Raw genomic sequence first — 26,522 nt, 5'->3', positions numbered from 1 at the left:
ATTATTCACACTTGAGGAAGGCTGTATCATGGACCCTGAGTCAGATTGTTGGATGGTAATCTCAATTCCAGCCTTTGCAGAATGTCTAAATTTAGTGAAATTACTGTTCTAGCCTAAGTTTCCTCATCTATAAAATGGAATTGATAATAGTAGATAAATAACAATGTTATTTTGAGATTTAAGTAAGCTTATTAATTTACTATGAATAACATACTTCTTTACATACTATAAAGATCTAACACACATTACTATCACTGCTATTAAAATATTTTCTTTCAAAATTGATTACATAATATTTTGTGATTATTTTATAAAGATGCTATTTTCACTTTTAATGTGAAAAAGGAAAATACATTATAATAGGCTTATTTTAAAATGGGGCTTCTTTGGTAGTGATTAAATATCAACAGATATAAATTTAAGGCAAAGCGAAAACCAACAAATATCAGAATTTCCCATTCTTTCCTCATTCATATAATATTTAGAAAGCATCTTAAAGGCCCAGGACTGTGTATTCCATAATGAGGCAAGAGGCATTTCTAACTCTCCCAGTAAAGACAGCAAATGAATATATATACATATAAATTGCATGCACATGTGTGATCATAAATATTCCTCAATATTCCCCATCACTTCAAGGCAAATAGGTGAAGAAAAATGGAAATAGTGACAGATTTTATTTTATTTGGCTCCAAAATCACTATGGACAATGACTGCAGCCATTATATTAAAAGAGCTTGCTCCTGGGAAGAAAAGCTATGACACACCTAGACAGAGCATTAAAAAGCAGAGACATCACTTTGCCGACAAAGGTCTGTGTAATCAAAGCTATGTTTTTTGTTATAGTCATGTGACAGTTGGACCATAAAGAGGGTCAAGCGCTGAAAGAATTGATCTTTTGAGTTGTGCTGTTGGAGAAGTCTCTTGAGAGTCCCTTGGACAGCAAGGAGATCCAACCAGGCCATCCTAAAGGAAATCAGTCCTGAATATTCATTGGAAGGACTGATGCTGAAGCCGAAGCTTCAATACTTTGGCCACCTGATGTACAGATTCGAATCACTGGAAAAGACCTTGATGCTGGGGAAGATTGAGGGCAGGAGAAGAAGGAGGAGTCAGAAGATGAGATGGTTGGATGGCATCCCAAACTTGAAGGACACGAATTTGAGCAAGCTCTGGAAGTTGGTGATGGACAGGGAAGCCTGTTGTGCTACAGTCCATGGGGTTGCAAAGAGTTGGACACGACTGAGCATCTGAACTGAACTGAACTACCTATCATTGTCCATCCATTAGTTCACTCATGCTAGCATCACATTTCCAGAGACTCTCAAACTACCATCATAAGATAAAAATCAGGTATTCATTAGCTGTATTTATATGCCAACAAACAAATACCATGCATTAAATAATTGAAAATAGGAAAACATGTAGAAAAGAAGGTAACTATTACACAAAGTTACTTTTTAGAAATAAATTTTCATGAAAATATATATTTTTTGTCATTTAAAATAATTAGGTCAATCAATTAGAAATCTATATCTGGAAATCCACAGTTTAAAATCACCCTGAAAAAGTGAAAGTGTCAGTCTGTCAGTCATGTCCAACTCTTAGCCCACCAGGCTCCACAGTTCATGGAACTCTCATCTAGAATACTGTAGTGGGTTGCTATTATTGCCTTCTCCACAGGATCTTCCGGACCCAGGGATTGAACCTGGGTCTCCTGAATTGCACGCAGATTCTTTACCTTCTGAACCACCAGGGAAGCCCCAAATCATTCTACTTGTATACCATTCTTTCTTAAGAAATTATTGCAATGCTCTATATAGTGATCACTAATGAATCACTTAATATTTTGCAGTAGCAAAAACACTTAATTTTGGTTGGAAACAGGCCAAAGAACATAAAGATAAGTAGAAAGATTAATGCACTGGGTTCAACGTGAAGGTAGCAACCTAGATTTTTCAGGTTTCATCAAACAGAACTGTTTCCTCTCTGTGTCACTTGTCTCTGCGCCTTGGTTTCATCAGGTATAAAGAACTGGATAAGAGCTCATGTAATAGTCTTTCCATTTTCAAGTTTATAATTATAATAACTGAAATAGTCTTTTTAAAATTTAATTAAGAAATGTAGGCTTTTTCTGCACTCCCCAGAGAAGGATTCATACAGTGTTGTGCTGGGTTTCTGTCCTCACTTAAAGGGAAACTTTCACCATGTCCAGAGCCCCTGATGTCCTGCAAATGAAAGGGGAGGATATCCTCAAATTTCTTGCAGCAAGAACCCACTTGCATGGCACCAGTGTTGACTTCCCAATGAAATGATCTGTCTGAAAAAGGAAAAGTGATGGTACCTACACCATAAATCTGAAGAGCACTTGGGAGAAGCTTCTGCCGGCAGGTTGTGCCACTGTTGCTATTAAAAACAGACCTCTGTCATGTCCTGTTGCCCAGGAATAATGGCTGATGATCCGCGCTGAGGTTTGTCCTGCCAATAGACCATACCTGGTAGGAAGGTGGGGCTTCGTTCCTGGAACCTCACTAACCAGATCCAGGCAGCCTTCCAGGAGCCAAGGCTCCTGGTGGTTACTGGTTCCAGGGCTGCTCACCAGCATCTCCCAGAGGTGCCCTGTGGCGACTTGTCACCACTGTCCTGTGTCACAGGCCTCTCTTAAGTGCTGTAGGGACATTACCCTCTAGGCAATAACAAGGGAGCTCTCTCAGCTCATCGGAGGTGGTGGATGCTGTCCCCGGACGTTCTGCGCATGAGTGGTACTTTCTCCCATGGACCATCCTGAGAGGTCTAGCATGATCTCTGCCTCTCTGGATATCCTGAAGATTGTGAAGAGGAAGAGCAGGCCATTGATGGAAAAGTTGTGCTCAAGGAGAAACATTGGGGCCAGTGAGCTGTTCCAGCTCCAAAGCTTGCTGCTACCCGCCCCCCGCCCCACCCCACCAAGGTCTAGGTCTGGTCTGTGGGCACAGGTCCCCCTGCCACTCCCAGGCCTGAGCGGCCCAGACACTGCCTAGCCCGCTGAACGCCCAGAGAACACCGCCGAGTGTCTGAGTAGTCTGAAGCTGCTCTTCCAGAGGCGCAACAGGACATGAAAATAAATTGATGGAAAATAATCAGTTTATTTGAAACAAAAAAGAAACCTTGAATCTTTGCTCTAAGAAAGAAGTAATAGATGGTAGTCATCTGGATATAAGTGCTGTAGGGTATGCCGTCAAATTTTAAATTCTTATTTTAATAATCACCATTGCAAATAAAGAAAACATGCCATAAAATGTTCATTATTCATTTTACTGTCTTGTAGAATATAATTGCTTACATTGATCTGTGATAAAACCCTAAAATACATTTAGTGGTGACATCAAGTTGATTTCAAAATTAATAAGCTTTTATTGAATGAGAGAGCTTTGGAAAAAACAACAACAACATTGTTTCAGAATACACTTGGGGAGGACTTCAACAAATTTCCCCAATTAAATTAGATGTGGGCTGCTAAAATCCTTCTCTCTGATTTGAAACCATGAGCTCTCTAGTGGATTTTAAAGAACTGAGTTTACTACATCTATGAAAAATTGAACAGGCTTGAAGATTCTTGTGGGAAGCAGGCTATTTAAGTATCTTTCTGCTTTGCTGGAAACTTCAAAATAAATATGCACAAAGTTCAAAAGATAAGAGTGAAGGAGGATTTTTTTTATAGGATAAGGAAGTAAAAGTTGTGAGCAGATCTTAAATAACTGAAATCTGTCCTTGCCAGAAAAATAATGAGAAGAGGAGTTAGGCCTCTAAATAATCTATATATCTTTATAAAAACAGGAAGGGAATTCATATTAACTTGAATATTTATCATATTGTGAGGAAGCTTCTGTAACAAGTTAAAGATGAATTTGTCACAGGAAACATGAGAAAAGAGAATCTGTGAAAGAAGACATAAATTTAAGGGTAAAGATACAAAAAGAAAGTAAAAGAAAATGTCAGGTGAGACAAGCAGTATAGATAGAGGAAACCATAAATTAATATAGAATTTAAGAAGGCATCTACTGAAATAGAGAAGAGTGAAAAAATAAACTCCCAGTTACTTGTTTTAAATGCTAGAAAATAAGCGAATTTAAGGTCTTAAGCTCTTGAACATATTAGAAGAAAATTTTGCCTTGTTTGTTATAGTAGTTTTGAAAATAATTTTCACCAGTTGCTCAGTAATTCCAGTCAGTAATTCTTAAAGCATGGCAGGTGAATGGCTAACAATCCAGTAAACACTGTGATATCAGAGGGAGTTCTTTAGGAATATTAACTTTACTGACGGAGGACAAACGAGGTTGACAAGAGGGAGGGCATTGGGCATTGGGGGACAGATGAAGTGGGAGGTTGGGGTTAGCGCTTGTAAGCTGTTATATATAGAATGGATAAGCAACAATGAATAGCACAGAGAACTATAGTCAATATCCTATAATTAATCATAATGGAAAATAACTGTATATATATATATATATATATATAAACTGAATTATGTTATTCTATATATATAGCTGAAATGAAAATTGTATATATATGTATAACTGAATTGCTTTGCTGTACAGCAGAAGTTCATACATTGTAAGTTAATTATATGTTAATAAAAATAGATTTAAGAAAGAAGATATAGCTTTGCAAAGTGGCAAGGTATACTAAGTGAGGATACATGGTAACCTGTACTGAATTATAAGTAATTCTTGGGCTGACTGAAGGTGTTCTGAGTACATCAATAACCAAAGATGTTTAACAGAGTAATGGTCAACTTCAACCAAGGCTCAGGCATCAATCCAAATTAAGGAGAAAAAGATGATATTCTGCCTGAGGTAGTCAAGCGTATGCCAAAGTGTGAGCGTATGTTCTACAAAAGCAAAGTGAAAATGTAAATGTACAGCTAACAACACAATTTTGACATTAGAAATCCCTTTAATTTCTGCTTACATGAGAAAAAGCTTGTGAGTTCAATCCACAGTAGAAATAACCCATGAAAATCATTTGCCGTTAAAAGAACAGACTGAATCAGTGAAATCTGTGTCTCCTTACAAACATCTCCTTGAAATATTAAGGGTCTTCCTGATGATTCAGTTGGTAAAGAATCTGCCTGCAATACAAGAAACCCAGGTTCATTCCCTGGGTCAGAATGATCCCCTGGAAAAGGAAATGGAAACCCACTTCAGTAGCCTTGCCTGGGAAATCCAATTATTAATATAAACTTAGCAGAATGATCAAAACTTCCCAGTATTCTGTCTTTTCTACTCTTCTGTCTGATGTTTAAAGAAAAGGACCAGCAAGTATTTCCAAGAAGAAAAATCCAAAATTTTATCTACTAACAATAATTGACTGAATCAAAGGGGAAATAAGTGTGTGTGTGTGCACATATATATAAACATATGTATATATGCACATGTGTGTGTATGTATTTACCAAGTATTTTTATGTCTTAATAGTACATGAATAATCTCTATTGATTAAGAAAAATGCCTGGGCAAATATTTTATTAATAATTAATCATCACAGCATTGATGGGCAAGTGTATGACTTGGGATAAGACATAGCTGGATTCAAATGCCAACCTATTATTTATAGGTTCAGTTTGGAAAGTTACATCCTTCTTTTGAGACAGGACACTGTTTCTAACATGTTCATAAATACTTAATTACAGAAGTACTATAAGAATTGCATTAGTTAGATACTGCATGTAGCAATCTAGCATTCTACCTTACATGGGGTAAATATGCAAAGTAAAACTTTTATTGTTGTAATTCCACTGAATGCATAATACCAACTCCACTCCAATTTTACCTCAAAACTTTTTTCAGCCCCTCTTTTATGTATCCTCACAAGAATTTATTCTTTTCCCATGGGGCTCAGTGCTCCCACTGGTACCCAGATGCCACCAAAGTCTCTTGGTATCTACCATTGCCTGATGAACCCATGTAATTTTTATCCAAAATTTTAGACAAACTATGCGTAGATAGTGTTCATTTACTTGGCCAATTTTTGCAACTTTTCTCTTTCAAGGTTTTAAAACCTACTCATCTTTCGTCTGATACCTCAACTAACCTTTGTTTTCTGTTTAGCACTTCTCTTTTCCGAGTTACTAGTGTTTCACATGAGGAAAGCTGACCAAAAAGTCTATCCAAAAAAGGAGGAAGGGTAGAGATACAGATTCTCACCCACTGTTCATCTCAGTTACCTTTCTTTTATTATCTCATTAAAAGTAACTCATCTTTTTATCCTTGTTGTGGTTAATTTCATGAAAGTCTGAGCTGTTGCAAAGCTTTTTGTTTTTTTGTTTTTTGTATGTGAAAATTTCACTTGATAAATTTAATTATTTATATTGAATTAAACTTGTAAGTTAGAGGTTAGTAAAGAAAGTGGGAAAGATTGGAAATATATGTTGCATTATGAAATTTATGTGAACTAAAGGCAAATATTGTTGACAAAGTTGGAGTTTCATGTACAATATTTGCTTTATCATGTGCCTGTTTAGGATGTGCATTCTCTGTTCTATTGTATTCCATTGTCTGATTGTAGGAGGACAGTTGTACTTTATTGACTCATATGATTCTGTACTTGTACAGAATGCATTGGAGAATTTGTGGAAGGGAACTGAACATCACATTGAGGCTAACTGAAGTATCAATGTTTTATTGAATCCTTTCAATGATGGCGGCATGCAGTGTCAGAATCTAACTTGTAACACAAGCAATATGAATTAAATTTCAGGGAGATTAATGATGAAAGATAAAAGTATTTTGGAATCATCCAGTAGGCTAATTCTGAAATAGTGATCTTCGAAGGAGTTGGAGAATATTTATTTTTCGTAAACTTCATGCTTTTCAAAAATTATTATCTTATTCCTGATTAAGCACAGTTAGCTTGCTCTTTTCTGAATTCCAAAAGCATCTGTATGTGTACAATGCCATTAGCCATTGATAATATATTCTCTTGTATCACACTTTCTTTCCTCTTGCATTGTTAATTAACTTTCCAAGACAGAAAAAATTCCTTAAGGCAGGGGCAACATATTATGTGAATTTATTCAATGAATAGGACCTCCCAGGTGGCGCTAGTGGTAAAGAACCTGCCTGCCAATGCAGAACACTTAAGAGACGCAGGTTGATCCCTGGGTTGGGAAGATCCCCTGGAGGAGGAAGTGGCAACTCATTCCAGTATGACTTCCAGAATTCCATGCAGAGAAGAGCCTGGTGAGCTACAGTCCAAGAGGCCACAAAGAGTTAGACATGACTGAGCATCTGAGCACATTCGATAAATACTTTTTGATGAAGGGATAGTGTATATGACTATTGAATAATGTATATGACTAACTAGTGAAGGTTAGTGTATATACAAATAATACCAAAGTAAAGCACACACAATTAGGAAAGCAAGCCATAAGTAAAAACAAAACACTAATCACCTGACTTGTGCTTTATTAAGGTATATTTTTAAAGACTATGAGTAGGGGAACATGATATAAGAATGAATAATGATGGCCAAATCTGATTCTAAATCCTGGCTCTGCCCCTTGCTGATAGTGTAACAATTAGATAGTTACTGATTTGAGGGATTGTCAATTCTTCTGTTAGTACAAGGTATAGACTAGCATACGTCTAATTTTTATCCACTGAGAATTTGATAACATAAATATGCATTAATTTTATCTCTCAAAACCTGTTGTTTATGTCTGAGCAAATGTATGTGTACTCAGTCATTCAGTCATGTTCAATTCTTTGTGACCCTATGAACAGTAGCCCGCCAGGCTCCTCTGTCCATGGGATTTTCCAGGCAAGAATACTGGAGTGGGGTGCCATACCCTCCTCCACGGGCTCTTTCCAACCCAGGGATTGAACCCACATCTCCTGTATATCTTCCATGGATATGTGAATTCTTTATCACTGAGACACCTGGGAAACCTGTCTGAGCTCACTCAATTCTGTCTGACTCTTTGCGAACCCATGGACTGCAGCACGCCAGGCCTCCCTCTCCATCACCAACTCCCGGAACTTGCTCAAAATCATGTCCATTGAGTCGCTGATTCCATTCTACCATCTCATCCTCTGTTGTTCCCTTCTCCTCCTGCCTTCAATCTTTCCCAGCATCAAGGTCTTTTCCAGTGAGTCAGTTCTTTGCATCAGGTCGCTAAAGTATTGGAGTTTCAGCTTCAGCACTGTTCCTTCCAATGAACATTTAGGACTTATTTCATTTAAGGTTGACTGGTTTGATCTCCTTGTAGCACAAGGGACTCTTAGAGTCTTCTTCAACACCACAGTTCAAAGCATTGATTCTTCAGCTCTCAGCTTTCTTTGTAGTCCAATTCTCACATCCATGGATAACTACTGGAAAAACCATAGGTTTAACTAGACATCCATGATTTAGGTCATACTTTATTTATTTATTTGGTATGGCCTAAATCAAATCCCTTGTGATTATACAGTGGAAGTGACAAATAGATTCAAGGGATTAGATGTGATAGAGTGCCTGAAGTAGCATGGACAAAGTTTTGTGACACTGTATAGGAGACAGTGATTAAGACCATCCCCATAAAAAGAAATGCAAAAAGACAAAATGGTTGTCTGAGCATGACTTACAAATTGCTGAGAAAAGAAGAGATGCTAAAGGCAAAGGAAAAAAGGAATTATATACCCATCTGAATGCAAAGTTCCAAAGAATAGCAAGGAGAGATAAGAAAGCCTTCCTCAGTTATCAGTGCAAAGAAATAGAGGGAAAAAAAACAGAATGGGAAACACTAAAGATCTCTTCAAGAAAATTAGAGATACTAAGGGAACATTTCATGCAAAGATGGGCACAATATAGGACAGAAATGGTATGGCCCTAACAGAAAAAGAAGATATTAAGAAGTTAACTGAGAAGATTTACTGAGCATGGCCCCATCCATCAGAACAAGACCCAGTTTTCCCCTCAGTCAGCCTCTCCCACCAGGAAGCTTCCATAAACTTCTTATCCATATCCATCAGAGGGCAGACAGAATGAAAATCACAATCACAGAAAACTAACCAAAATGATCACATGGACCACAACACTGTCTAACTCAATGAAATATGAGCCATGCCGTGTAGGGCCACCTAAGATGGACAGGTCATGGTGGAGAGTTCTGGAAAAATGGGGTCTACTGGAAAAGGGAATGGCAAACCACTTCAGTATTCTTGCCTTGAGAACCCCATGAACAGTGTGAAAAGGCAAAAAGATAGGATACTGAAAGAGGAACTCCCCAGGTCAGTAGGTGCCCAATATGCTACTGGAGATCAGTGGCGAGATAAATCCAGAAAGAGTGAGGCGATGGAGCCAAAGCAGAAACTCCCAGGTGTGGATGTAACTAGTGATGGAAGTAAAGTCTGATGCTGTATAGGGCAACATTTCATAGGAACCTGGAATGTTAGGTCCATGAATCAAGGCAAATTGGAAGTGGTCAAACAGGAGATGGTAAGAGTGAGCATCGACATTTTAGGAATCAGTGAACTAAGATGGACTGGAATGGGTAAATTTAACTCAAATGACTATTGTATCTACTACTGTGGTCAAGAATCCTTTAGAAGAAATGGAGTAGCCATCATAGTCAACAAAAGAGTCCAAAATGCAGTACTCTGATGCAGTGTCAACAACAACAGAATGATCTCTTTGTTTCCAAAGCAAACCTTTCAATATCACAGTAATCCAAGTCTGTGCCCCAACCAGTAATACCGAACAAGCTGAGGTTAAATGGTTCTATGAAGACCTACAAGACCCTCTAGAACTAATACCCCAAAAAGGTGTCCTTTTCACTATAGAGAACTGGAATGCAAAAATAGGAAGTAAAAAAAAAAAAGTAGGAAGTCAACAGATACCTGCAGTAACAAGCAAATTTGGCCTTGGACTACAAAACAAAGCAGATCAAAAGCTAACAGAGTTCTGCCAAGAGAACATGCTGGTCCATCCAAAAGGAAATCCATCTTGGATATTCATTGCAAGGACTGATGCTGAAGCTGAAACTTCAATACTTTGGCTACGTGACGTGAAGAACTGACTCACTGGAAAAGCCACTATGCTGGGAATGGTTGAAGTCAGGAGGAGAAGGGGATGACAGAGGATGAGATATTTGGATGGCATCACTAACTCACTGGTCATGAATTTGAGCAAGCTCTGACAGTTGGTGATGGATAGGGAAGCCTGGCATGCTGCAGTCCATGGAGTCACAAAGAGTCAGACATGACTGAGTGACTGAACTGAAGAAGTGGCAAGAATATGCAGAGGAACTATACAAAAAAGATCTTGATGGCTCAGATAACCATGATGGTGTGATCACTCACCTAGAATCAGACATCCTGGAATGTGAAGTCAAATGGGCCTTAGGAAGCATCACTATGAACAAAGTTAATGGAGGTTATGGGATTCCAGTTGAGCTATTTAAATCCTAAAATATGATGCTGTTAAAGTGCTGCACTCAATATGCCAGCAAATTTGGAAAACAACATTGACCACAGAACTGGAAAAGGTCAGTTTTAATTCCAGTCGCAAAAAAAGGCAATGCCAAAGATTGTTCAGACTATCATACTATTGCCCTCATCTCACACACTTGCAAAGTAATGCTCAAAATTCTCCAAGCAAGGCTTCAACAGTATGTGAACCATGAACATCCACATGTTCAAACTGGATTTATAAAGGGCAGAGGAACCAGATCAAGTTGCCAACATCTGTTGGATCATCAAAAAAGCAAGAGAGTTCCAGAAAAATGTCTACTTCTGCTTTATTGACTACACCAAAGCCTTTGACTGTGTGGATTACAACAAACTGTCACAAAGCCTTAAAGAGATGGGAATACCAGACCACCTTACCTGCTGCCTAGAAATCTGAATGCAGGTCAAGAAGCAACACTTAGAGATGGAAATAAAACAACAGACTGGTTCCAAATTGGTAAAGGAGTATGTCAAGGCTGTATATTGTCACCCTGTTTATTGAACGTATATGCAGAGTACATCATGTGAAATGTCCAACCGGATGAAGCACAAGATGGAATCAAAATTGCTGGGAGAAATATCAACAACTTCAGATATGCAGATGACACCATCCATATGGCAGAAAGTAAAGAAGATCTAAAGAGTCTCTTGCTGAAAGTGAAAGAGGAGAGTGAAAAAGTTGGCTTAAAACTCAACTTTCAGAAAACTAGGATCATGGTATCCAGTCCCATCACTTCATGTCAAATAGATGGGGAAACAATGGAAAAAGTGACAGACTTAATTTTGGGGGGTTCCAAAATCACTGCAGATGGTGACTGCAGCCGTGAAATTAAAAGAGACCTCTCCTTGGAAGACAAGCTACGACAAATCTAGACAGCAGAGTAAAATGCAGGGACATTGCTTTACCAACAAAGGGCCATCTAGTCAAAGCTATGGTTTTTCTAGTAGTAACGTGTGGATGTGAGAGTTGGACCATAGAGTAACCTGAGCGCTGAAGAATTGATGCTTTTGAACTGTGGTGTTGGAGTGGACTCTTGAGAGTCCCTTTCCTATAGGAAATCAGTCCTGAATATTTGAGGGACTGATGCTGAAGCTGAAACTCAAAAAGGCAGATATTGGTTTCATTTTAAACATGAAGATGAGTAAAAATGGGAAAATAATAAAAATATTCTTTTTTTTGCCCAGTTTTCTAATTGTGCATTATTAAAATGATGGTGTTGATCTATGCAATTCTTGCAATCATCTTTATTATAGTTCTGTAAGAAGCCTCTGATGTATATAAGTTGGACTGCAAAATATTCTAACATCTCTTAGGCTTATTATGACTTTCTTCCATCCACTTAACCTACAGAGGTGTGCCCTGCTTACCTTAATAACTATTCAAACATCTTCACACTGATTTAAAGTACTGAGATTCTGACCTCTACTGACCTCTTCAGGCTCCTCTCCCCATCTCATCTCTGTTCCCACAATCCTTGATAAGTACTTTTTCATTTATTTGAAAGGACTCTGTCATCTCTCTCCTTCAGGTCTTTCTACACTTCTGCTGTGGCATTTTTTCACTCCAAATTTAACCTGGCTAGCTTGTACTCATCATTCAAATGTCAACTTAGACATAATTTTCTGTGCTAGGTACTAACCCTTGCCTGACCCCATAATTCCAAGACAGATGCTGTTGTTATGAGCTCCTGTAAAACACTGTTCTACTAGTGTGTGATTGCCTGGTTAATTATCTGTACCCCTTTCCAGATGCAAAATAACTTGGTCATCCTTGAATCACCAGTCAACAACACAATGCCTGGCACATTAGTTAAAAAAAAAAAAAAAAAAAGTCAGAGAGTGGATGAGTAAATTCACAAGGTAACTTTTGGTTTATTTTTGTTTTGGAAAAAGAGGAAATATCTTGAATGAGAATGCATTTCTTTCTTTCTTTCTTTTTTTTTTTTTTTTAGTTCTATAAGAAAATGTAAGAGAAAATAATTACCACTTTATTGACTATATTTCTTACAAACAACTCAGCTATCCTTGTTTATATGGAACATTTCTGTTAGACTTAGAAATCATTCACAAGTACTGATATAACTGGAAATTTGGCTGTATCCTAATGCTTAAATTTGAAGAAATTAAAGGATGTTTGTAACCTTGAGTTACCTGAAGAGCAAAGGTAGATGAATGAGGATTGCAGAGAATAACATGAATAAGAAGCAAATAGTTTCCATGATAGAAATTATGAAAATTACAGAAAATGGAAGACAAAGCCTTCTTAGGAAATAGGGGTGAAGTGGAGGAAGGTGCTGAAAGAAACTGCTTAGATGTCTATTAATATAGTTGTGAGGCGGATACATTTCCCTTCACTGCCAGTCCTAGAAAATGTGTTTGAGAACTTAGACATGAGAGGTTCCAGAGCAAAGCACAGATAAAGATGAGGCATGTTTGCTAAGTGGACCTGGTCGTGTCTGTGACCCTATGGACTGTAGCCCACTGGACTCTTCTGTCCATGGGATTCTCCAGGCAAGGATAATTGAGTGGGTTGCCATTTCCTCCTCCAGGGGATCTTCCCAACCAGGGATGGAGTCAGGGGCTCCTGCATCTCCTGTATTGGCAGATAGGTTCTTTTCCACTAGCGCCACCTGGGAAGCCCAAAGAGGAGGAAAGAGATAATAAATGATGGTCACCATAATAAACTGTATGGCACCAGTGGCCTTCCCTCACTAAGGACCCAGAATGCAGGTGAGGCTCTTTACTCCTCCCTGTCTTTTCCACTCATTCCCATAACCTTGTTACAATTCAGTTCAGTTCAGTTCAGTTGCTCAGTTGTGTCCAACTCTTTGTGACCCCATGGGCTGCAGCACTCCAGGCCTCCCTGTCCATCACGAACTCCCAGAGTTTACTCAAATTTATGTCATTGAGCCGGTGATGCCATCCAACCATCTCATCCTCTGTCGTCCCCTTCTCCTCCTGCCTTCAGTCTTCCCCAGAATCAGGGTCTCTTGTAGTGAGTCAGTTCTTTGCATCAAGTGGCCAAAGTGTTGGAGTTTCAGCTTCAACATAAGTCCTTCCAATTAATATTCAGGACTGCTTTCCTTTAGGATAGACTGGTTGGATCTCCTTGCAGTCCAAGGGACTCTCAAGAGTCTTCTCCAACACCACAGTTCAAAAGCATCAATTATTCAGTGCTCAGCTTTCTTTATAGTTCGACTCACATCCATACACAACTACTGAAAAACCATGGCTTTGACTAGACGTACCTTTGTTGGCAAAGTAATGTCTCTGCTTTTTAATATGCTGTCTAAGTTGTTCATAGCTTTTCTTCCACGGAGCAAGTGTCTTTTAAATTCATGGCTGCAGTCACCATCTGCACTGATTTTGGAGCCCAGAAAAATAAAGTCAGCCACTGTTTCCACTGTTTCTCCATCTATTTGGCATGAAGTGATGGGACCAGATGCCAGGATCTTAGTTTTCTGAATGTTGAGTTTAAAACCAAATTTTTAACTCTCCTCTTTCACTTTCAGAATGTCTTTAGAAGATTGACTGACAGGAACTACATTGTGGAGAAAGGACCCCACTGAAAAATATCAACAACAACAACAACAGAAAATAGACAGTAAAGCTATCTCACCACTTGACAAACTGGTCAACCCATAGGAAATTTTCAGTAAGCTTTTTTTGATATTTAACTTTACATATGACTTTTTAAAAATGAAAAACATCTAATATGAAAGGGTTTCGTTTGTACTCCCCAAGAGTCTATTTCCCCAGCCCCGTGTAAGTTCTGTAATGAAATCCCACTGGTCTCCAAGGTCAAATTCCCTGGGGATTCTCAGTTCCTTTGCCAGATCCCCAGGTTAGGAAATTTGTTGTGGGTAGTCATAGTCAAAGCTATGGTTTTTCCAGTAGTCATGTATGGATGTGAGAGTTGGACTACAAAGAAAGCTGAGCACTGAAGAATTGATGCTTTTGAACTGTGTTGTTGAAGAAGATTCTTTTTTTTTTTTTTTTTTTTTTTGAGAAGATTCTTGAGAGTCCCTTGGACTGAAAGGAGATCCAGCCAGTCAATCCTATAGGAAATCAGTCCTGACTATTCATTGGAAGGACTTATGTTGAAGCTGAAGCTCCAATACTTTGGCCACCTGATGGAAGAACTGAATCATCGGAAAAGATCCTGATTCTGGGAAAGACTGAAGGCAGGAGGAGAAGGGGACAACAGAAGATGAGATGGTTGGATGGCATCACTGACTCAATGGACATGATTTTGAGCAAGCTTTGGGAGTTGGTGATGTACAGGGAAGCCTGGCCTGCTACAGTCCATGGGGTCACAGAGAGTCACACATGACTGAGTGACTGAACTGAACTAAACATGAAAGGGAGGAAGTAAAAGAAATCATTAGAGATTTTCTTAAAAAATTTTTTTCTTAAAAATCTATCAGAAATAAGGTGTTTCATTGTGAAACAAGTATATGCCACCATATAAACAAACAAATAAGCAAAGAAACCCAAGAACTAACAATTGGCAATAAAAATTATGAAAGTTGAAATGTTATAAAAATTCACTAGATAGATTAGAAGTTAAAGTTGACCTCCCAGAGGATTAAAACAAAGAGTTTAGAGGTAAGGGGAAAAAGTTAGAAAATTGAAAGAAGCAATAGCAATGTCTGACTAATTAAGAGTTCCAAATAACACAGTAGGGAAGAATTTTCTTATGAAATATCATTAAAACACAAAGGCATAAAAATCTAGATGGAAAAAAGTCTACCATGTCCAAATAATGAATGAAAAGTAGGTGCATCATTTAACATAATTTTGAAATTTCATGTCATCAGAGTCAAGTAGTCTAAATTTTGCAAGGTGTAAATAAGGTTGTGGTAAAATATTCAAGAATTGCATTAAATTACTCAAAAATATTGGGAGTTAATTTATTTATTATTTATTATTTAATTGAAGGATAATTGCTTTACAGAACTTTGTGGTTTTCTGTCAAACCTCAACATGAATCAGCCACAGGTACACATATGCCCCCCCCCCCTCCCATCTCCCTCCCCACCCCACCCCTCTATGTTGATACTGAGCCCCTGTTTGAATTTCCTGAGCCAGACAGCAGATTCCCCTTGGCTATCTAGTTTACATATGGTAATGTGAGTTTCCATGTTACTCTCTCCATACATCTCACCTCTCCTCCTGTCTCCCAGTGTCCATAAGTCTGTTCGCTATGTCTGTTTCTCTATTGCTGCCCTGAAAATAAATTCTTTAGTACCATTCTATTGGGCAGTAAGATGTAATGAAGCATTGCTTTCAATGTAATAATAGTAGTGCTCAGTCCTGTCTGACTCTTGCAATCCTGACTCTGAAAGCAGTAGATTGCTTTCAGAAGTCTGAGATAAATTATTTTTATCTTAAAATCTTCAAATTGAAAAACTATAAACTAAGGAAAATTGCAAAATCAAGATAATTTCTAGCAAGTAAAACATAAAAAGTTTTTCTCCATTCACCCTTAGGAAGATATTAGAAGATGTGCTTGACCAAATCATGGAGGTAAACTGATGGAGGGATTCTAGGGGTGCCCCCCCAAAAAAAATGCATGAGAATGTAAAAATGTAATAATAAGTCAACAGATAACATAAAAATATAAGTGAATAGTTTTCAGCGGTTTTAAAATGTGAATAAATAAGGAAATAAATGCCAGCCTTTATACACATAATTTTTATAAATTTGAACCTATAGTCTGAAGTCAGTGAGCTTAATCCCTCCATCTCAGTTTTCTTTCTCAAGGTTGCTTTGGCTATTCGTGGTCTTTTGTGTCTTGATACAAGTTTTAAGATTTTTTCTTCTACTTCCATGAAAAATACGATTGGTAGCATGAAAGGGATTGCATTGAATCTGTAGATTTCCTTGGGTAGTACAGTCATTTTGGCAGTATTGAGTCTTCCAATCCAAGAACATGTTATATCTTTCCATCTGTTTGTGTCATCTTTAATTTCTTTCATCAGTGTCTCACATTGTTCAAAATAAATATCTTTTGTTTCCTTAAGTAGGTTTATTACTTGTTATTTTTATTCTTTTTGATGTGATGGTAAGTGGGACTGTTCCCTTAATTTATCTTTCTAATGTTTTGTTGTTAATGTATAGAAATTCAACAGGTTTCTCTACATTAACTGAATAGCCTGTAACTTTACTGAATTCACTGGCGAGCCCTGGTAGTCTTCTGATAACACCTTTAGGATTTCCTATGTATAGTATCGTGCCATCTGTGAATAGTGACAGTTTTACTTCTTTTCCAATTGGATTGTTTTTATTTCTTTTTCTTCTCTGATTGCTATCCCTAGGACTTCCCAATATGTGTTGAATAAAAGTAGCAAGAGTGGACATTTTGTCTTGTTCCTGATCTTAGAAGAAATGCTTTTAGCTTTTCACCACTGAGTACGTCATTTAGCTGAAAACAGACTCCCAGACTTAGAGAATGAAGTTATTAATGGAATTACTTGAAGGGAAGTGTATGGGATGGATAGATTGGGAGTTTGGGATTGACATGTACACACTGTTATATTCAAAATAAATAACCAGGAAAGACCTACTGTATACCACAGGGAATTGTGATTAATATTCTGTAATAACCTAAATGAGCAAATAATTCAAAAAAGAGTAGATACATGTATCTGTATAACTGAATCACTTTGATGTACAACTGAAACTAACACAGCATTGTTAATAAACTATGCTTCATTATAAAATAAACATTTTTTAATGTTGAAAATAGTAAATTCAAGACAGAATATATAGAATATATATTGTTAGACATAAGTTTGTGTTGAAATATGTACATGTTAATTCAAAATATAAAAATCAATTACAGAAGATTATCCTTGTCATTTTTTCAAATAAGTCAGAAGTGACTGAAGGCTAGGACACTTTCTAAAGAAAACCTAAAAATCCATGTAAGTAATTTAAGTCCAAATACACCATACCTTGAAAACATAGCATGTTAACAAATGACAGAAGTGAAGTTTTCCAGAATGGTGTTTTCTATGATGTAGTGGTTGATTGATAAAGTTTATGATTTTTTTTTATTTAACTTATCCATAAAATGTTCTTTGAATCAAGTATGACACTTTTGATACAAGTATAGTATCAATTCCCCTGAATTCAGGAAAGATTTAAATTTGATTCAAGATCAAAATCACATTTTGAGTAGGTTTTAAACTTAGCAAAATTTTGAAATTTCATCTGTACATTGTGCATGAAATATAATATTTCACACTAATTTCAATGACTTAAGAAGGGCTTTTTTGTTTACAATTAACTTTGGTTTATATATATATATATATATATATAGTATATATATATATATATAATATATATATAATTCTCTCCATTGTACTTTGCTCAGTAAGTATACCAAAGTACAATGAAGAGGATTTTAAAATACAAACAAAGCTATAAATCAGAGACACCAATTATCTGTCTTGAGCAAAGATAAATTTTGAGCAGCACTTTTTTCAACTCCTTGAGAGTCATTTAACAATATTCTTAACAAAAAGGCAAATGATCTCTTCTTTCACAGAAAAGAGCTTTTCTATAACAGAACTATGCTTTATCCATTTCTGGATTCTTTGATTGAAATTTGAATGTAACATGTCCAGTATCTTGAGACAAGTTCACTTAAACCAAAAGAATTTTAGACTTTGCTCAGTGAATCAACTGCATTTTTAAAGAATAGTTTCAACCTTCTTTCTCCTGCTTCACCCTTGCAATTCAGGACTCTGTTCCTAGGGAAAAATATTGTTATTATTGGAAGTGTCTTCTAATGCTTCAGCACTACTGACTAAAATAAAGCTGGTTTCCTCATATATGTGACAAGGGAAAAAGATGATTCTGAATGGCAAATTGCTTTAATAAATGGCTCAGAATAATAGATTTCATAGAAGTCACCCTACTTAAGACAATGGTTTTTGCTATATTTTCCCACCATAATTCTCCCACAAACTTGGAGAAATTTCAGTTCAATTGGCAGTTATTACTGGAGAAGGCAATTGCACCCCACTCCAGTACTCTTGCCTGGAAAATCCCATGGATGGAGGAGCCTGGTAGGCTGTGGTCCATGGGGTCGCTAAGACTTGGACACGACTGAGCGATTTCACTTTCACTTTTCACTAATCAAAACTAATCAAAACTTTGTATTTAAGGATTGTTTGTGGACTTTAGAGAACCTTAAGATATTATGATTGAGTTTTTATTGTTATATCAGAAGACAAAGTAGCTATAATGTGATTTGATATAAAGAAATATACTATATACTATGTATTTCACCATCTCAACTTTATTATTTAAAAAGATTTGCATGGAGAAAACTGTATAACATACAAAATAGCTTGTACTTTATCCTTGTACCTTGTCAGCAGCTAATGGAATGGGAAGTACTGTTTTATTTTTGTTTGGCTGCTCTGGGTCCTCATTGCTGCACACTCCCTTTCCCCAGTTGCGGTGAGTGAGGACTACGATGTTAGTGTGGAGCACGGTGCTCTAGGGTGCACAGGCTCAGTAGTTGCGGCTCTCAGGCTTAGTCGCCCCACGGTGTGCTGGGTCTTCCCGGACCAGGGATCGAACCCTGTGTCCCCTGCATCGGCAAGTGGTAGCCATTGGACTACCAGGGAAGTCCCAGGACTAAGGGTTTTATTATGTCTCTCAAATGTCTGTTTTCCCCTTTTCCCCTTAATTAGTAGAATCCCTATTGGGAGTGGGCAGGGAAACTTCTTTGAAGCCAGTTATGCCATGCCTTGCACAAATGTGGTGAAATCTAGCAAAGATGGTGCATCACTCTTCTGTTCATGAACTGGGACAAAGAGCATTAAGTACTTCTCAATACTTTCTAGTGAACTAAAGGTACCAATTCTTTTTAAAAAAATAAAATAAAACAGAAACAGAAATATTGCTCTTCCATATTCCTTCTGTCTATATTTAGAAATTAATTTAGTTTTTGATAAAGATCTAATGACATGCAAACTGTTTCAGCAAAATTCTATTTTCTTTTCATCCCTTTGTGTAAGCCTGTTAATAATCAGACCATCACTAATACCCAACATTTAACATGGTTTGACAGTAAATAAAAGTGAACTTTTTGAAGTTAAAAAAAATAGACTCCTTCTTCCAATTTTAACTGGACTAATGTTTGAAAAGCTAGAACTCTTTCATTGTCTCCCTTCGAACAGAGATACCTATGAAATTCAGTTCTTGACAGTGGGATACAAGCAAAATAATGTAAACTCTAAGTAGTGGCCTTAAGTTATGGAAAAATAATCTAACAAAGAGTGAATGTATGTATAGGTATAACTGAGGAACTTTGCTGTATTCCTGATCATAACACAACGTTGTAAACCAACTATGCTCCAATAACATTTCTTTTTTCATGTAGAACTGAAAAAAAAAAAAAAAAAAAGCTGCTTTCCTCCACCCTTTTTCTCCCTTCCTGAGGACTGAAATGTTATTCTGGTCACATGAGCCGGATATAATCATGTGCATGAGAACTATACCTGAGAAGAAATCAGACCGTAAAGATAGAAAGAATCTGCATCCCCAGAAAATATACAGAGGAGCAGCCAAACTCTTTCAAGATCATTCATCAACCCGAAAACTATTATATCAAGAAATGTATTAAGATTTATTTTATTTAACCCACTATATTTGGGGGTCTATTAGTTGTAGAAATTTCATCCTAATCAATGGGAAAAAAAATGGTACATGACAATAAGGTGTGTCTGCAATAAAATTTGTAAAGCATGTAACATTGGCTTAATAACCACAAGCTGAACAGTGAGGATACAGACCCAACACGCTGGAAAGCTTTTGATCCTCTTCAGCTGTGGAAACATTTTAAAAATAGTTGTCTTTGACAATTCAGAAAGCTGTTGACATCTCTACATAATCTGGAACTCTGGTTATAAAATGCTAGAATATGGTAACAAATGTTAGAATATCCCTTTTATGGTTCCTATCATGTAGCCCTTGTCAAGAGATCATCAAAAATATGAACTTTTACTATAATTAGACTGCTTGAAGCAGAAAAGTAAAGGGATGTAGTTATATGGAAGATTTTTTTCTGACCACATCCTGCAGTCTAAAGTGACTTGGAGTTCAGTTATTTGAAGTTTTGCCATGATATCATGGCCAACTACTTCTTAACCTCAGACAGCAGAATTTATACTTGTGACCTCAAGTTTGTCTCAGAGTTTTTATTTAAATGTTCTTTGCTACCTAGTGGACATTAGCTCAGTAGCAAATATTAGATTCATGTTGTTCCAGTTTCACAAGACATCTTATTTCAAATGTCATTAAGGCAATCACACATAACCTGAGGGGAAAGAGGATATTTTGAACACAGACATGTAAGGCTTAGGAAATACGTATAGATGAACTATTTGGCTGAAGGCACTTGTAAATGGAACTAATTGAAATCATATATTTGGAAGCTAATACAGTTGAAATGGGCTTCCCTGATAGCTCAGTTGGTAAAGAATCCTCCTGCAAAGCAGGACACCCCAGTTTGATTCCTGGGTACGGAGGATCTGTTGAAGAAGGGATAGGCTACCCACTCCAGTATTCTTGGGTTTCCCTTGTGGCTCAGCTATTAAAGAATCCATCTGCAACATTGGAGACCTGGGTTCAATCCCTGGGTTGGGAAGATCCCCTGGAGAAGGGAAAGGCTACCCACTCCAGTATTCTGATCTGGAGAATTCCATGGACTCTATAGTCCCTGGGGGGTCCCAAAGAGTTGGACATGACTGAGTGACTTTCACTTTTACAGTTGAAATATTTTGCCAAATAAACTACAACCCTAACCTGTACAAGTTCATGTCTCTTCAATTTCAAAAAACAGTTGGGGACAGCAAATAGTACCAGCATAAAGCTGAGCAGTCCTTAGTAGGGCACACTCTCTAATGCCAACTATAAAGGAGGCCACAGAAAATAATAATGAGCAAGAGACAGCAACTGAGGTAACAGGTGGTCTTCCTAGCTACCAAAGAATGACTCTTCACAATTTTTGCCAACCAGAATTTTATAACTAACTTGGAATGGTGAATGTCACATGATCCTCATTATTTCAGTTTTTTTTTTTTTTTTAAATGAAGAATTTAATGTAATAAATCTACTCAGACTCCACTGCCATAAACTGAGCAGGAAGGAGCAAAGGAATCCGTGTGTTACATAGGCCGACATAATGTAAGGAGCCATATTTGGACCCGTTGGACGGGCTATTTTTCATCCAGATATCTTGGGCAGACCTGGAGCTAGGTAGAGACCCTTGATAGGAGATTGAGAGGTCTTCCCAGAATGTGTTTCTTTGTGTGTGTGTGTGTGTGTGTGTGTGTGTGTGTGTGCGTGTATTGAAGACTATGTTTCATGTATGAAAAGGGGTTGTGTTGTGGAATTTTTTCCTTTTTGAAATAGAATGCTCACCATCTAGAGACTGCATTCGAATGTAAAATATTTCTGGTCAATGGAAGGTAAATAAATGCTATGTGTACAAATTATAGGTCATATCTTAAAGCTACTTGCTCTCCTTTCTTTTTCTCTTTTCCTGATTTCAGAAACACAGACTTGGTGGTGTGAGGTGACATCTTAATGAATGATAAAAGGTCCTACCTAAATGGCTAGATTATCTTGTGAGAAGAAAGCCTACTCATCATATTATTTGAGAGAGAAATGAGTATTTATCTTACTTGAATCATTGAGGTTTGAGACCTCCTTTTTGTTTGATATTCTGAACACAGATATGTTAGGCTGTAGCATCCTTTTCTAATTCTGTAAAGGACAAATATGAGATTTACAATTCAAGATTCTACCTATTTTTTTGGACTGGATGACAGACTGGGGGGAGATAGAGATTTCAATTAAATGCCTAGTGATAGCCCTTGTGAGAAATGATAGCTTAAAGATATGACACAATGACAATAGCAATGAAACTTTCTTTGGTTGATATTAGAGAAGTGAAAGTCACCAGACATGTTCAGCTAATTAAAGGTAGAAGTTGAGGAATGAAGTTTTAGGTGACACCAAAAATCTTCAGTAAATACCTGTCATATGCCTGGCACTTGGGTATTTGCTGTTTATAAAGTATTATTTACTGAAAAAATTCACAATTTTGTTTACAAGATAAGAAAAAAAAAAGCTGACACTTATGAAAAAAATTGAGGCAGTATGAGTTTAGATAAAGCATGAAAGTCTATACAGACTGTGAGCTTTCAGCAGAGAAACTTTTTTTTTAAATTATTTTTTTATTGAAGGATAATTGCTTTGTGTAATTTTGCTACCTTCTGTCAAACCTCAACCTGAATCAGCCATAGGTATACATATGTCTCCTCCCTTCTGAACCCCCCTCCCATCTCCCTCCCCATCCCACCCCTCTAGGTTGATACAGAGCTCCTGTTTGAATTTCCTGAGCCCTACCGCAAATTCCCGTTGGCTATCTAATTTACATACGGTAATGTAAGTTTCCATGTTACTCTCTCCATACATCTCACCCTCTCTTCCCCTCTCCCCATGTCCGTAATTCTATTCAGCATAGAAACTTTTATTAGGAGGACTTTATAAAGAATGTTCAACTTAAGCTAGTCCTACAATGATGAATCAAAAAAGATAGGAAATAAAGCAGATGGAAAAGATAAACTAGCCCTATTGCTAGTGGATAATATTAGCTACACAGAAAGCCCCAAATTGAAAATCTGTATTTAATCTGATATAGAGATTGTCCATTTGTCAATCCATGAGCTATTTTTGAATAGTTCGATAAACTTAAAGAAAATGCTGTTCTGATACCCTCCCCACCACACACACATTCCATCTCTAAGTTTTCTGATTCACATGTTTTATTAACTTTGTAGGTTAAAAATGTTAAATTTATTAATAGAAGTGACAGGTTTATATTTATTTTAAGATTTGGCATGGTATTTTTCATGGTGTGAATCATCACCAAAGATTATAAAGATAAAACTGTTGTTTTTTCTAATTTAATTATGATCATGAAATATTCCTTGCATTTTAGGCAGTAATAATGTATACCTTTTATTGAATGCTTACTTTGTTGCAGATCCTGTTATGATAACTTCATGTGTATTCACTCATTTGAAAAAGAAAAATGCAATGAAGGAGGGAAAGAAGAAAGATCAGTAAAGGTGTATTTCATAAGATTATCTCATAAGACCAAATTTTTGAACCACTGTTTGTAGACAAATACACAATTGCACAGTTGAAATATGTAATCTGAAAGTGTTGCTAAAAGAGAAACATATTGTGTTCAGCAATATTTTTCTATAATTAAAAAATGCTACTGATATACAATTAGCATGATATATTAGTTTCAGGTATAAAATATATTGATTTGATATTTTCATACATTATGAAATTATCACTGCAATAAGATTTGTTATTCTTATAATGCAAAGCTGTTAAAGTATCATTGACTATATTACTTATGGGTACATTACATAACAATGACTTATTTATTTTACAACTGGAAGGTTGTACCTCTTAATCCATAGACAGCATATTAAAAAGCAGAGACATCACTTTGTCAACAAAGGCCCATCTTGTCAAAGCTGTGGTTTTTCCAGTGGTCATGTATGGATGTGAGAGTTGGACTATAAACAAAGCTGGGCACCGAAGAATTGATGCTTTTGAACTGTGGTGTTGGAGAAGACTCTTGAGTGTCCCTTGGACTGCAAGGAGATCCAACCAGTCCATCCTAAAGGAGATTAATGCTGGGTGTTCATTGGAAGGACTGATATTGAAGCTGAAACTCCAATACTTCAGCCACCTAATGCGAAGAGCTGACTCATTCGAAAAGACCCTGATGCTGGAAAAGATTGAGAGCAGGAGGAGAAGGGGACGACAGAGGATGAGATGTTTGGATAGCATCACCGACTCAATGTACATGGGTTGAATATACTACCCTTGACTGTGAATTGGTCTCAGAAATATCTTCAAATCATCTTTTTCATTGTTGCACTTTCTACCTCTCTCCCGCATTCTCTCACAATATACAGATGACCAAAAGTCTATTAACAGCTCCACTCTTAAACTCTACAACTTCATCTGTATTCTATCTGCATTTATCCTCTACTTCTCCCCTCTCTCTTTCCTTTTCCTTCTATTATGCTCTCTCCTGCCAGTTATGTTCCACCCCAAAATATAAACTCCTTCTATATCTCCAATTCTCTAATTCATCTATTCCCCGTTAGCATTCCCCACCCATAATTTACTATCCAAATGTGCCAGAATAAGGATTGGAAAGCCAATTAAAGTCAGTATACTATTAAGAGGATTTGAAGAATGGGAGAAAAAAAAAAGAGACCAGTGAACTCTTATGTGTTAAATTTTGTATTATTCCTATCAAATTATAGGAGTACTATGCAAAAACTTCTGGAAAAAAACTATTTTTATATCTTGAGGATTCAGTGTCCAGGGCATTCATAACATTAAAATAGTCTTGACTACAGAAAGTTGCTAATAAATCCCTGAAGGTATACTCCTTATTCTGGGAAACTGAACACATACAATAGTAAGCAGTGTAATTCTATCTGGTTCCAGTAATTGCACCAATTTGTTTGAGAGATAGAAATGTGCCCTTTACTCTAAGAAAAACGAAATTGAACACCCAGATCCAGTGCCTGTAGCCAATTGACTTTGTTCTCAGGAAGCTCTTTGCAAAATTTGATATTGCCCAAAGTTATCAGCACTGTCCACTTTGCTTTTGTAAATGCTCCGTCATTTTTAAAGTTTTTCAATAGAAATGCTCTTCATTCATTAATTTATAAGACATTCCTTGCATCCCAAGAGTGTTTTAGACATGATACCTGTTCCCTAGCTATACAAATCTGAATGTAAGGTTCACAAGCTGTAACGGGAGGCTTGGTAGAAATATACAAGGTAGGAAGGAGGAAGAGAGAGAAGAAACACTGTGTTCAGTTCAAAAAGTGGAGAAAGACTACACAATTATAAATAGTACATGTTTAATAGATATTTGACACATGCAAAACATTGGAAGGTGTTCTAAGCAGAGAGACTATCACTGAAGGGCATGCATGTAAATCAACATTAGTCATGGGCAAATTACAAATATTTTTTAACTAGAAAATATTTTGTCAGCTGCAAGAAGATGCTAGAGAATTCTGTAGGAAACTGTTATGTGTGTGTGCTGTCATGTCCAACTCTTTACAACCCCATGGAATGTAGCCCACCAGATTCCTCTGCCCATGGATTTTCCAGGTACTAATACGAGAGTGGGTTTCCAGTTTCTCCTCCAGGGGATCTTCCAGACCCAGGGATCAAACTCTTATTACTTGGATCTCCTGCACTGGCAGGCAGATTCTTTACCACTAGCACCACCTGGGAAACCCAGGAAATCTTTATTTTGGTTTAATTTTGGTTACAGCATTTTATTACTACTGACATTTTTAATTCATCTTACTTTTCAAGTGCCATATATTAATAAGATTCTTACTGTGAGGTTAAAAAGATGTACTCATGCAAATTTCTTAGAAGCATCTATATATTTGTCATTTTCTCCCTTTATTCTTCAAACAAATATATATTTCTTGTCTGTTATAAAGTAGTCGTTATAAGTAATTTTCCATCTGGTATTGGAGCAAAAATATTCAGGAATATCAAGTCTGACATTGCTTTATAACTTATGGGCTTCAACTGACTATGGCAATTATGGCAAATCATCATCTTAACTACAGAAATAAGCCCCAAATTCAAGTTTTAGAGGATCATCCATTTTAATAGCTTTTTCTTACAATACAGAGAAATCATTACTAGTATATTTATTCTCATTGGGCTAACAAAAGATAAGAATACCATTTGGCATCTCAAATATTAATGTTAATAGAAAAGTGTTAGTCACTCAGTTGTTTGTATCTGACTCTGTGGGAACACATACCTGCCAGGCTCCTCAGTCCAAGGGGTTCTCCAGGTCGATATTAATATATTGCAGTAAATAGAAACCAATGTGTCATTACATGTAGTTTGACCTTATTTGTGAACTTCTATATATTTGTCAAGTTTTCC

General features: G+C 36.9%; 1 protein-coding gene across 1 annotated transcript; it reads left to right on the top strand.

Annotated features, from left to right (window-relative positions):
* Positions 1 to 2,207: 2,207 nt before the first annotated feature.
* LOC133049694 (small ribosomal subunit protein uS2-like) lies at positions 2,208 to 22,064 on the top strand. The gene is given in 6 exon segments (XM_061133831.1): positions 2,208 to 2,435; positions 2,489 to 2,645; positions 2,691 to 2,762; positions 18,937 to 19,031; positions 21,903 to 21,958; positions 22,043 to 22,064. Coding segments are annotated over 6 exon segments (630 nt in total).
* Positions 22,065 to 26,522: the final 4,458 nt, after the last annotated feature.

This window comes from Dama dama, chromosome 30 (assembly GCF_033118175.1).
Source record: "Dama dama isolate Ldn47 chromosome 30, ASM3311817v1, whole genome shotgun sequence".
Taxonomy (NCBI): domain Eukaryota; kingdom Metazoa; phylum Chordata; class Mammalia; order Artiodactyla; family Cervidae; genus Dama; species Dama dama.
The sequence above is the reverse complement of the archived record's forward strand: the minus strand, read 5'-3'. Positions and strand labels throughout refer to the sequence as shown.